General features: G+C 39.8%; 1 protein-coding gene across 1 annotated transcript; it reads right to left on the bottom strand.

The window, feature by feature from the left end:
- Positions 1–990: 990 nt before the first annotated feature.
- LOC101862121 (alpha-L-fucosidase) lies at positions 991–12,241 on the bottom strand (the record flags this gene model as incomplete). The annotated part of the gene is given in 8 exon segments (XM_013084653.1): positions 991–4,460; positions 5,311–5,481; positions 5,999–6,131; positions 7,390–7,487; positions 8,796–8,929; positions 9,699–9,829; positions 10,679–10,785; positions 12,004–12,241. Coding segments are annotated over 8 exon segments (1,355 nt in total), but the record flags the coding sequence as incomplete, so codon positions are not given.
- Between the last annotated feature and the right edge of the window lie 445 nt (positions 12,242–12,686).

The following is a 12,686-nucleotide window of genomic DNA, read 5'->3' as shown; positions in this document are numbered from 1 at the left end:
AAAATGTAAATTGTAAATTGTTTAATTTTAAAGAAAAGGACAAACGGGCCAGATCATTGTTGGGCTGCCAGAATAGTAGAATAGAGAAAGTCCTACATTTTATTTTTAAAAATTAATAATAATTCATTTAAAAAGTAGGCCTATGTATTTCACTGAAAGCGCAACCTATGATAAAATTATGACTCTGAAAATATAGTCAGGATCTCAATAATTACAAAGTCTAACATTATTTTGTGACGTTACCTTAGCTAATTAAACACGTTGCAATGTGAGGTAGATCTATATATTATATAAATAGCCTGAGAGACAAAATCAAAAATGTAAATTTAGGGGGGAGTATAATTTTTTTTCTGAACGCCCTCATCAACCACAATTAAGATTCTTCAGTAGGCATAGGGGGAACTGCTGCTTTGTCTGTCCTCATCCTTACTATCAATACTATCATCATTTTCCTCTATTTCTTTTGTATGTTTGTCACTCTCTTGTGAACTGCTTTCTCCGGGGTGCCTTGATAGTCGAAGCAGACTTTGTGCTGTTGAAACTAGAGACGAGGGCAGAGTAAACCTGATTCTCCATTTGGACTTCTCTGTTGGCACCCACCCCTTAGCGCTCATATAACCTTATGCAGTTGCGAGCACTGTAAAAACTTACTAAAACTAACTCAAAACACTGTAGGGTTTTCAATAATGTGATCAACATACGTCAACATGGATGGTTTTCAAATGATAAATAAACAGCATTTGTATAGCACCTAATATCCCTTCTCAACAGCAAACTCTACGAACTTTACAATCTATATTATTACCCTAGCAGACCCTAGAACACTCGGAAACGTTCTTGGATTCCTGATAACTGTTCTCTCCAACAATGGGTGGTCATCTTGAATAGTCTCAACTGTGATTGGTTTTTATTAATCAAGGACATAAGGACAGAGACTTGGAAAAAGACACTTGCTTTGTAAGGCAACAAAAAAACACAATAAACACAGTCTTTTCCAAACTCAATGACATTTATTTGATAAAACCGTGGACTGTTGCCACTTTCACATCAAACAGTATATATGTCGTACATCATGTATACAGAGTTTATTTTAGTTCATAATTTTTTAAATTGCAAAAGCTGAATTTTAATGCAAGTTCTCCATAAAGTGTGTTGTTTGTACTAAATGTAGAAAAAGAGACACTCCAGCTGTAGAAATGACAAGTTCTTAACTAGTGTGGAGGCTCCTTTCACTAAATTATGTTGTTGCTGTTGTTGTCCATCCAGTGACTTTTCAGCGGGTGCCTTTCTGCCCACAAACAGTAAGCTTAAATCAAAGGGATTACTTTACACAGGGCGAACCATACATTACTTTTTCACCATACACACAATATAAAAATGGAAAAAGACAAATGGACTTGCATATGTGGTGTATCTATGTGTATAAGTATAAACAGTAAAAATCTAAAACTGTCCATCTCAGCTGTGTTATTCTCACTCATAAAAAGCTGTCTACATTGAGAGACAATAAACCAACGGGAAAAATTACAATACAGAAGCTTGTGACCACTTCCAGCTGAGTCCATCGTTATGCCTGCATGAGTCATTTACTCATCATTGTAATAGTGAATGAAGAATGAAGCAACATTACAATGAGGGGGGAAAGATAACGAAAAAAGAACTCAGAGGGTAAACAGCAGTTCTCCTGTTTGTTTCCACCAACAGTAAACTAACAGTTAAACCGCTGCCCATTTTGTTGGGACTATTAAACATAAAAGTGACACAAAAAAATGGGCAGGGTAAAAATAAAACCGCACATAAAAGTAATAAAAGCTTCATCTGTACAAAATCAGTTCCCTGTACTATCCTGAGAGGCCGGAGAAACAAAAGATGGATCTTAGTTTAGTTTTAGTTTTAGTAAGTGTTTTACGGCACTTGTAACACAATATGGTCATATAAGTGCCGAAGATTAGAAGTGTTACAAGAGAGTTACACACACAAAAAAGAAGGAGTGATAAGGACGATAGATGTTTCATAGGAAACAAGAAGCAAACCACACCTTAGCACCCTCCAACAACCCACGCCGGAGAAACAAAAGATAGATCACCCTCAAAACACAAAAACAGACAGTGAGCTAAACGCTCAATGAGTAAAATGTGGACTCATCGGTGACCCAATGGTGAGGACAGCTTGAGGAAAACTGTCATAAAACAATTCTTTCAGAAAACATTCAGAACGAAAACGCTTCCATTCAGGAAATTAAGTCACCACTGACCAAGCAATGCACCCATGTAAAAACATTAACACAAGCTAAAAGTGAAAAATGGAATGCAAACAAATTTTTTATTCAGATTTTGCCAACTCGCTGCATACGTAAACATACATAACTCAAATAATATTTGCAGGTCACATATTAATCAGCTCACTAACTTTATTATCTTTCTGTCTTTTTTCTTTCCCCAAAGAAGCATAAAACACTTGAGCACAAATAATCCGTCACTCTCATGAAGCAAATGCCACATAGTACATTCACTCTATTACCACTGAGGTATTGATAAAACTGTAACTTAAAAACTCGGTAAACATTTTGTTTAGAAAATACAGTACAGGGATGGCAAGACAAAGTTTGAGTTGAGACAAAACACCATCAAATATTCAGCAATACCAGCAATATTTCAGGCCAGCCACGATATTCATCAACACACAGAAGCTGATTCTAAAACTATGCACAGCAGACATAGTGGACTTCTCTTCCCACAATCCAGAAAACAAAAAACTGTACAGTGATCTTTGTCTTAAAAATCAGCTTTTTAAAAAAAACCTTGATCAACACAATTTACAGAAAAGTTTCACCAAAAGATTTACTCACCATAAACTTAAAATTACATAACTTCAATTATGATTATTTTTTCATTTTAACAATTTCATATTGACTGACATCATATTCTGTCGTAAAACTTTTAATTTCAGTAACAAATTTATGGTATTTCTGAAGAATTTGAATTTCTGAAAGCCATCAAATTGAAACACTTCAAACATGACAGTTCCTCGCTATATATGAAGTGACAAACAGGCAGGCTCTCCAATTGCTACTGCAAACATTTCTAACCAGACAGACAATATGATAAACATTTAGAAAGCGTTGAAATATACAAAGCCAAGGAAATGAGACAAAACCTTCATTTAGATAGCTGTACTGTAGGCGTACAAAAGTTCACAATGAATCTACAGTTATCAGAACATGCCTGTCCAGATAAAAACAATGAGATAATCTCTTTTTGAATAATTTTTTTTCGACAATACAACCAATACATGTAATAGTGCTTACGGAGCTATTTGTCTCGAGTTCTACGGTAAAATAAATTCCAGCAGACATTCAAATTCAAGCTCATTTTGACATCAGGCTATTGAAAATGTCTTGTTGTTCAGGGACTTCCTATCTCTCAATTAACGAAGACGGAGTTTTCTGCCACGGAATCCACACAGCACTGCTGTAGGGTATTTCTGCTGGGAAATCAACAGACAACACTGTTGCTAGAATGCCGTAACTCATTGAACTTTCTGGCAAAAGTTACTAAATGATGGAATCAGTTTCATTTGACGTATTATTACATCTTTGACAAAATGCTCAATAAAACTTGGCGAAATGAATAGTAAGTTGTGTAGCTGAACAGTGAAATACTATCGCAGAGCCATTCCTAATAAAGTCAAGTTGGTGAAAATAGAACCTAAAATCAGCATTAGGTAGGCCCCTACTTATACCATATTCTGAAAGACATGAAACATTTTCAATGCATGAAATGTGTGCTAGTAAAAGATGAAAAGGCTATACAGTGTGGAAATATGTACAGAACTTTAACGCTTGAGGTAACTTTGCAGCTTACTTCTGGTATTGTGAGTCTCAGAAACACAACAGTGAAGTCCACGAAAACTGATATCTGGCAGGACTGCCAGATTTTCTATGGTTTAGCTAGGTTTTCAGTTTAGAGAGTAGAGAGACAGCTCAAATAGTGAAAAAAGAACCCCCTCCAAAAAAAAAAAAAAAAAAAAAAACAATCGAAGATTCTTTTTTCTTTCCGTTTTCCAATAAACTGCACTCAGTTTACGCAGACTCTACCGGAGCTGTCACAAAAGACGTCTACTTGGGGGTCACGGGTTCTTCCTTCCTCATGCGGATCGACTGCACAGACTTTGCAAAAGCCGCGGGGTCAATCTTGGTCTCCTGATTCTTGAGCGCGGTCAGTCTGAGGACCCAGCCCCACTCACAGGGCATGCTGCTGGTGGGGATGGATGGGATCGAGATGTCCAGGCCGCCACCGGGGACCGGTTTGAACTGGAACTGTCCCGGGTAGCCCAGCAGAGAGACTTGGGTGTCGGCCGATGCCACAGGGCTCCCTAGCCTGAGAGAGTTGCTGGTCGGCCAACTTAGCAAGATGGCGTACACGGCGGGCTCTGAGCTGTTTGTCTGACCAGAGGTGTACCTGGCAACAGATGGAGATAAGGAACAATATGTACTGAAGGAAGAAGATGGGCAGAAAGAACTTTTCTTTTTTCATAAGAGTTTTACAGTACTTGCAACAGAATAGGGTCATATAAGTGCCGAAGAATAGATGTGTTACAAGAGGTTTTTTTTCCGTAAGAGTTTTACGGCACTTGCAACACAATAAGGTCATATAAGTGCCGAAGAATAGATGTGTTACAAGAGATTTTTTTTTTCCGTAAGAGTTGTACGGCACTTGCAACACAATAAGGTCATGTAAGTGCCAAAGAACAGAGGTGTTACAAGAGAGTAACATACACAAAAAAAGAAGGAGGAGAGATAAGGACGATAGATGTTTGATAGGAAAGAAGGAGGAGAGATAAGGACGATAGATGTTTGATAGGAAAGAAGGAGCAAACCACATAAGAGCACTCGCCAACCACCTAAGGAACAACTATGTACAAAAGGAACAAGATGGATTGGCCATCGTCAGAACTGATGAACAAGCCATTATTTTTCGACAATATCTAACAAACAAAGTTTTTTAAGTTTTAGTAGAGGTTTTACGGCACTCGCAACTGCATAAGGTCATATGAGCGCCAGAAGATTAGAGGTGTTACAAGAGAGTAACATACACAAATAAAGACGGAGGAGAGATAAGGACGATAGATGTTTGATAGGAAAGAAGGAGCAAACCACACTAGAGCACTCGCCAACTACAAAATGAACAATTATACATACAGAAGGAACAAGATGGATTATTCATCATCAGAACTGATGAACGAGCCATTACTCTTCGACAACATCTAACAAACACAGCTAATCAGGAAAAAGAAAACCCTGAATCCTACCAGACATTTGGAGCCACAGAGTCATTCTGGTACGTCCAGATCTTGGTTTTGTAGATGGCCTCTCCATTGACGCCCAGCCACGAGCCCATCTGCCTCAGCCGCTCCTCGTAGATCGGAGCAATTTCCCCGTACGCCGTCGGGCCCACGTTGATCAACAGATTTCCACCCAGGCTGGGAACAAGGGAAAAGGGAAGGCGTTTAGGTAGTAAATACACACAGATAGAAATAGTCAAGTAGACATACATAATATATATATATATTATTTATGTATTCGATGATGGCACTCTTTGCAATATTAAGTAATAATGATGTCATTGACATTCATAAAGCACACACAGATAGAAATGGTAAAGTTGACATAAACAACAATACTGAGGAAGACAGAAGCACTCACCTGACCGTGGTGACTAGAGGTTCAATCAATTTTTTCACACACATACACACACTCACCTGATGGTGGTGCCCAACTGTTCAATGAGTTCTTACACACACACACACCCACACACACACACACATACACCCACACACTCACACACATACACCCACCCACCCACACACACCCACTCACCTGATGGTGGTGACCAACTGTTCAATGAGTTCCTCCATGGTGTGGATGTCAGCGAGACGAGCGTTGCGGCGATAACCCACACCCACACACACACAGACACACCCACACCCACACACTCACCTGATGGTGGTGACCAACTGCTCAATGAGTTCCTCCATGGTGTGGATGTCAGCGAGACGAGCGTTGCGGCGATAACCCCACGAGTATTTGTCGATGGTCATACAGTTCTCCCACTTGTGGGGCACCAGTTTCCCTGAACAGATGCAACGCACATTCCGATTAATTCAACACTTTGCCATCATATTTCGGGGAAAATCCAAAGAAACTGGGTGTTAAACATTGCCAATCGGCAAGATGAGGCGGCAAAGTGTTAACGATTGAGAGGAAGAAAACTGCCGTCTACCACGACCATAGCGAAACATGTAGGCCTACAAAGTCACCCAACACTCACAAAGTGAATCAGACATGCACATAGCCAAACACATGATCAGATTTTCAAGTCCTGAATTTGTTTTCTCATACATAATGTCTATCTATTCTTTCTATTGAAAACACATGTACTCATATATTCATAGCAACATTTGTACACAACAAAAAGATTTTTCTGCCTCATGCCGATTTCGCTATGTGGGTGCAAGATTGTAAGTTACAATATAGTGTATCAGAGTACAAAAAGATTTTCAGCAATCCTATTTCCATTGCAAAATACTTTGTATGCTGAATTCTATCAGGCTATGTGCGAGACAGAAAGCACACAAAAACAATCTTTTTTTCCCTCTTCTGGTAAGTGTTTTACGGCGCTCGCAACTGCATAAGGTCATATGAGCGCGAGGGACACATCAAACATTTTCAGTGGGTAGGAAATTTTGAATTTCGCCCGTGTGACAGCCGAAGCCTCTTCTTATCGATTTTAGACCACCAAGGGATTTTTAACGTGCGCAACTTGCACACGGGACCTCCGAGATTTTTCGCCCTTTTCCGAGAAGGCTAAGTGTAGATTTTTCCTACCAGAAGATCAGGGGAGTGGCTGAAAGACAGCGGTAAGAGGGAGCCAAGGAGTAGCAGTAGAAAGGCTGCAGAAAGTAAAAATAAATAATCTAACAGCAGAAAAATTATGACTATATGAATACGATTGAGAAAAAGAAGACTACGTTAAAAAAGAGCTTATGAGAGTACTAAAGGATTTTCAACGACACTACTTCCACGGCAAAACATTGTGCGGGCTAAATTCTATGAACCTGTGTGCCAGACAGAAAGCACACTGAGGATATGGACAGGTGAAACATGTAGGAAAGACACAACGGTGTCACGGAACAGTGGCTGTTAGTACAGGTGACCTCAATGGAGAGGTGATTGCTAAGGCAAGTTCGACTGTATTTACTCATTTTCCCCATGCAAGTGTGAGTCTGACAACTTGTTGCACAGTATCCGGTGTGTAACAAACTACAGTATCTGGTGTGTAACAAACTATAGTATCTGGCCTGTAACTAGTAACAAGGTGTGTAACAAACCTGGCTTGTAGTGGTCAGTGCAGTCCCAGAATCCTCCGTGCTTGCATCGTGTGTTGTTTCCCCATCGGTCGTTGACCACCACTGTGTCTTTCACTGGGCTGAGGGGGGAAAGGAATTTAGAAAAAGACGATCAAACAACAGTACAGGGTACAGAGAAAAGCGACAATGACAATAATAGTTGGTCGCTTTTAAGGACAAGGGGGCTAACCCAGACTTCGGGCGTTTCCAGAAATCTTGACCTACACCAAAAGTGGGCATTGCCCTATCAATAGAAGAAGTTTGGTTTCATTCGTGTGTATATTTATTTGGTTATAGAGAAACTGAACAAGGATCCAAAAACTTTACCTTCGATTTTCTCAAAACAGCCTATTTCGGGATAGCCCCCTTGAGCTAAAAAAACGACAAGTTGTGACAGGCATAAGCATGCTGTAGAGCGTGGATATGCTCTCTATAAATGCAATTATTATTATCATTATATTATTTTTATTATTATTATTACTATTATTACATCAAACTTAGTTAGGGGGGCTCTCGTGGCCTAGAGGTTAAGGTGTTGGCCTCTCATTCAAAGGTCCCGGGTTCGATTCCGGGTAGCGACCGAAAAAATTTTCTTCTCTAAAATTGTCTCCTTTCACATCCTTTCCTGATCTCTAACAATGTTCTGTTGTCTGCTTTCATTTCCACTTTCTGCCCCCACCCCCTCACCTCCTTTGCCCCGCTCCTCTGGGCTCCTGACTCTTTCTGCAGCCTTTCTACTGCTACTCCTTGGCTCCTCCTAACTGCTGTCTTTCTGCCACACCCCTGATCTTCTGGTAGGAAAGATCTACACCTAGCCTTCTCGGACAAGGGCGAAAAATCTCGGAGGGCCCGTGTGCAAGTTGCGCACGTTAAAGATCCCTTGGTGGTCTAAAATCGATAAGAGTAGGCTTCGGCCGCCACCCGGGCAAAATTCAAAATTTCCTACCAACGAAATAGTATTAGGTGTGTCCCGCGCGCTCATATGACCTATGCAGTTGCGAGCGCCGTAAAACCCTATACTAAACAAAACAAACTTAGTTAGTAATACAAACCAGCTTCTGTGGTATAGCGGTAAGGCGCTTCGCTGTCACACTCGGGTGACCTTAGTTCAGTTCCTGAGTGGAGTGAAATATTCATTAAATATCTCCGTTGAATGACTTATGTCGAAGTCCTTCAGAAACATCTTCAGGGTGTCTTTGTGGTGCTTTTTTGGGGAGCCAACTTTACCTTTTTTGGGGAGCCAACTTTACGTTCCCCTAGGGACAATTCAAATTACAACAGAAAACACAAATAAAACTCAGCTATGCTTTGTTGAATTGTGAGTTGGCTGATCTAATACGATTTTTGTATCCCACAAAATAAGCTACCACCTTTCCCCCTTTGGTCACCTGTCATTGTAGAGCCAAGCGATGAACTCCGGGGAGTTCCAGTACTCGTCCAAGGCCATCCACTCCCCGTCAGACCACACCACGTCCGGCTTGTAGCGGTTGACCAGCTCATACAGCTCGGGCAACGTCTTGGTCTAGTGGACAGGATCAAAAGGAAAGATCGATGAAAGGGAACATGATGAAGGCAAGCTGTTTGAAGGTACGGTCTAGAAAGCAAAATTTCACAGAAGAGAGGAACAAAATATCTGATCCATGCTTGAAACACAAGTACCGAAATGTAATTTTTCTTTGCATTTTTCAACATTTAGAAATTGAATTTCAACAAAATATTTCTTGAGCACATCCAACTGATAAAACAGATTAAGCCTTATAGTTTCCAATGGCACAATGGTTAGAACTACTACAATGAGGTGATACTAAAACTAAAACAGCCTATTTGATAGAAGAATTGTATTAGATTGACCAATAAATGACAAGACGTAAACTACAGCTGAGGCTTACAAGACAATACAATAATAATATGTATGAAGACTGACAAGTTATTTGAGCAGATGCTTTTATCTATAGGTCTAGAAATACTCTAGAATTACATTTTTTTACATTGAAAGACTACATCCAGCTGCCTAAGCACATGATCATCAAACACCATATATCACACCTTGATTAAGTAAGACAGACAGCACACATTGTGTGGGTGAGGCCAGGGACATTACCAACATTGCCTATTCCTAAGTATTCATGATATTCCAGTATTCTCAAAATCTATTTGTCCTTTTGGGGAAGAAAAAATATGGATAGAATTTTTTTTTAAATTTGATCTATATATTCAATATACACATATATTTTTGGTCATTATTAATTTTCTCTCATTGTTGTAAAAAACTGATGTTTTCCTGTAATTACCTTGACATACTCCTGTGTCCTGAAGCCGTTAGCTTGGTCCTTCAAAAACAATGGATTAAACCACTCAAACATTGAATGGTAAACACCAAATTTGATATCTGTATTTGAGCGTATAGCATCAGCAAGGTCACCTGGAGACAAATAAAAACGAATTTCACACAAAGTCAAATCAAATCAGCGCTGAATAGTGTTATTATGATATAATAAAATGCAAGGGAGAAAGTGGGAAGATAAGATAAGATAAGATCTAAGATAATACTAAATTATCCTAGAGTGAAATTTTTCTTGGCTGTACAGAACGGTAAAAACACAAGCAGGTGTACATACAAAATGTAAATTCGACATTTCTCTCAGTAAAATTCAATATGAAAAGAGAAGTAAAGCTGACAAAAGGTATATTCACATCAGATGCGTCGTTCTCAGGAAGCGGTCCTTTGTACAGGTGATTGTCTTGGACTAGGCCACATGACCGACAGGGCCCGAGATGTGTCAGCCCTGATGACTTACAAATTTAAATGCAACACACACTATTCGAGTGCCCGCACAGAGACCTGTACCGCAAACCACTACTGCAAGACAATACCTGGCCCACACCAGATGTGCTATGGGCCAAACCCAAAGAGGTTGTCACATTATGTCGGACTGTAAGCGGCAGACTGCCGCCTTCAGGAGGAAGCCAGTCATAGAAGAAGCAGAAGAAGCTACAGTGCAGCCTCTCTATAACGACATCCTCGGGACCAGAGAAAAAATGTCGTTATAACAGAGAGTTGTCGTCATAGAGAGGCAACAAAAAATTACTAATGATAGATATATTATAAGTAAAAAACTGGGATCTGGGCACCATGTCGCTAAACAGAGGATGTCGTTATATCAAAGGTCGTTATGGAGAGGCTGCACTATAGGTCAACAGTATTTTATACTTTCCGTTATCGAGAGTGAGTAGAAAAAAGTGCTGACAAGACCCTAATATGTAGGCCTACCGACAAGATCTCTGTTCGGTCCAAGGTCACCAGCATTCCAGTTGAAGGAATACTTGGACGGCCAGTTGGTGAAACCTTCGTGATGCTTGGTCACCAGCACAATATATCTGCGGACAGACGAAACAGTTGTCATCAAAGACATTTTGTCAAAGTCTTCATGGAATCTAAACGGCGCAAAGTAAAGCATGCTCTACAAATGTACACATATCCTTTAAAAACATTAGACTGGCGTCTGTGGTGTAGCAGTTAGGTGCTTGACCGTCGCATGCAGGAGACTCAGTTAGATTGAAGGAGAGGAAAATTTTTATCGAACACCTTGGTCTTTCTCCTGGGATGTTGCATCACTCTCAGCCTGGGTTGGCTCTGACAGGCACATCTAAAGTCCGCCTCCTAAATTATCAAAATCGTGTCGAAGGGGTTGTAAATCATGCTTCAGGGATTTTGTCCCTTTTTCTTTGGACTGGACAGACTTTACAATCTGTAAAAACAGTGAAGATATGAAAACACTTTTGATAAACTTCTCAATTATTGAAGAAAAAACACAAGTGGGGAGGTGGAAAGTAGGAACTGGTCATTAGTACAGGTGACTGTCATAAATACTTACGCAGACGACATAGAGGAAATTCCACAGTACTGTTGTGATTTAGAAAGCTAAAGTATTTTAAAGTTGATAAAACATTGATGTCCATGTTCTACCATTCAACCATAGAAAGTATGATCAATTTTTGTATAACAGATGGGCCGGGAACACAAGACAACAAGATAAAGAAAAATTAAATCGACTAAAACGGAAAGCATGTAAAATTTCAACATCTTCATTCCCCTACTTGGATGAATTGTACATAACAGCTTGCACTAAGAAAATTAATTCCATCTTTTTAGACAACAAACATCCCTTGTTCCCTCAAATAAAAACATCAGTCAGAAGTAAAAGACCCATGCTTCTGATCTGTAACAAAGAAAGGTACAGAAGGTCATTTTTACCATCATCTATCAAAATGCTTCCATCTTAACCATCTTGTTTAGTGTACTTACGACCTCAGGGCATGCATCAAAATAACATTGAGTGTGTATCTAGCTTACGATTATTATTGTTTATATTGCTGCTCATTTATATTATGCATGTGATTGTAAGCCTACTTGTGTGTGCATGTGTGTGCACGTGTGTACGTGTGTGTGTTTGTGTGTGTGTGTGTGTGTGTGTGTGTGTGTACTCGTGGTGGAACACCAAACCAAAGTGCCATGATCTGGACAATAAAGATGTATCTTATCTTATCTTAATTACATCATAGACGCTCGGTCTCAACGATAAAAAAAAGACTTACTTTGCCCCTGCAGCTTTGAAAATATCAGCCCATTGTCCGGGATTGTAAAATTCAGCTCTGAACATGGGGCCAAAATCTGCGTAAGTGAAGTCTGGTCGATAGTTCATTTTCATGAACTCGACATAAGCCAGAAGTTTCTGGCCTTGCCAGTTGTACCAGAACCATTCACTGCCAAAGCCTGGAACAGCAAACACTCCCCAGTGGATGAATATGCCGATTTTCCCCTCATCATACCATGCTGGGGAAAAAGCATAAAAATCTATGAAAACAAAAAAATGACAAACACATAATTTATATTTACACATTAGATCTAGATCTTAGGTTCTTGAAAAATAGACATTAAAATTTGACTGCAACTGCAAGGGTAGGGTAGTGAGAATAAAATTCCATCCTAAACATTTCCGTCTTGGACAATGGTTTTTAATTTTTAGAGGGGGGGGGGGTGTCCAGAGGATCAGCCATGTAGCGGTGGGATCAAGGTTTGCTTGTCCCTCAGCCAGCCAGCTTTACAAAAGGGTTCCAGGTAGGCCTAAATTCACATTCAAAAGTAGGCCCACAATCGAAATTGGGAGACTGAATTTATAAGCTGAAGAAAAAAGAAGGCTCACCACCACTTTCTCTTTTAAACATTTCTTTGTCTTAAGTGAATCAGACTAGAGAGGCTGATAAGCTGATATACGACC

Source organism: Aplysia californica, unplaced genomic scaffold (genome assembly GCF_000002075.1).
Source record: "Aplysia californica isolate F4 #8 unplaced genomic scaffold, AplCal3.0 scaffold00308, whole genome shotgun sequence".
Taxonomy (NCBI): Eukaryota; Metazoa; Mollusca; class Gastropoda; order Aplysiida; family Aplysiidae; genus Aplysia; species Aplysia californica.
This window is presented reverse-complemented; position numbering and strand designations above follow the sequence as displayed.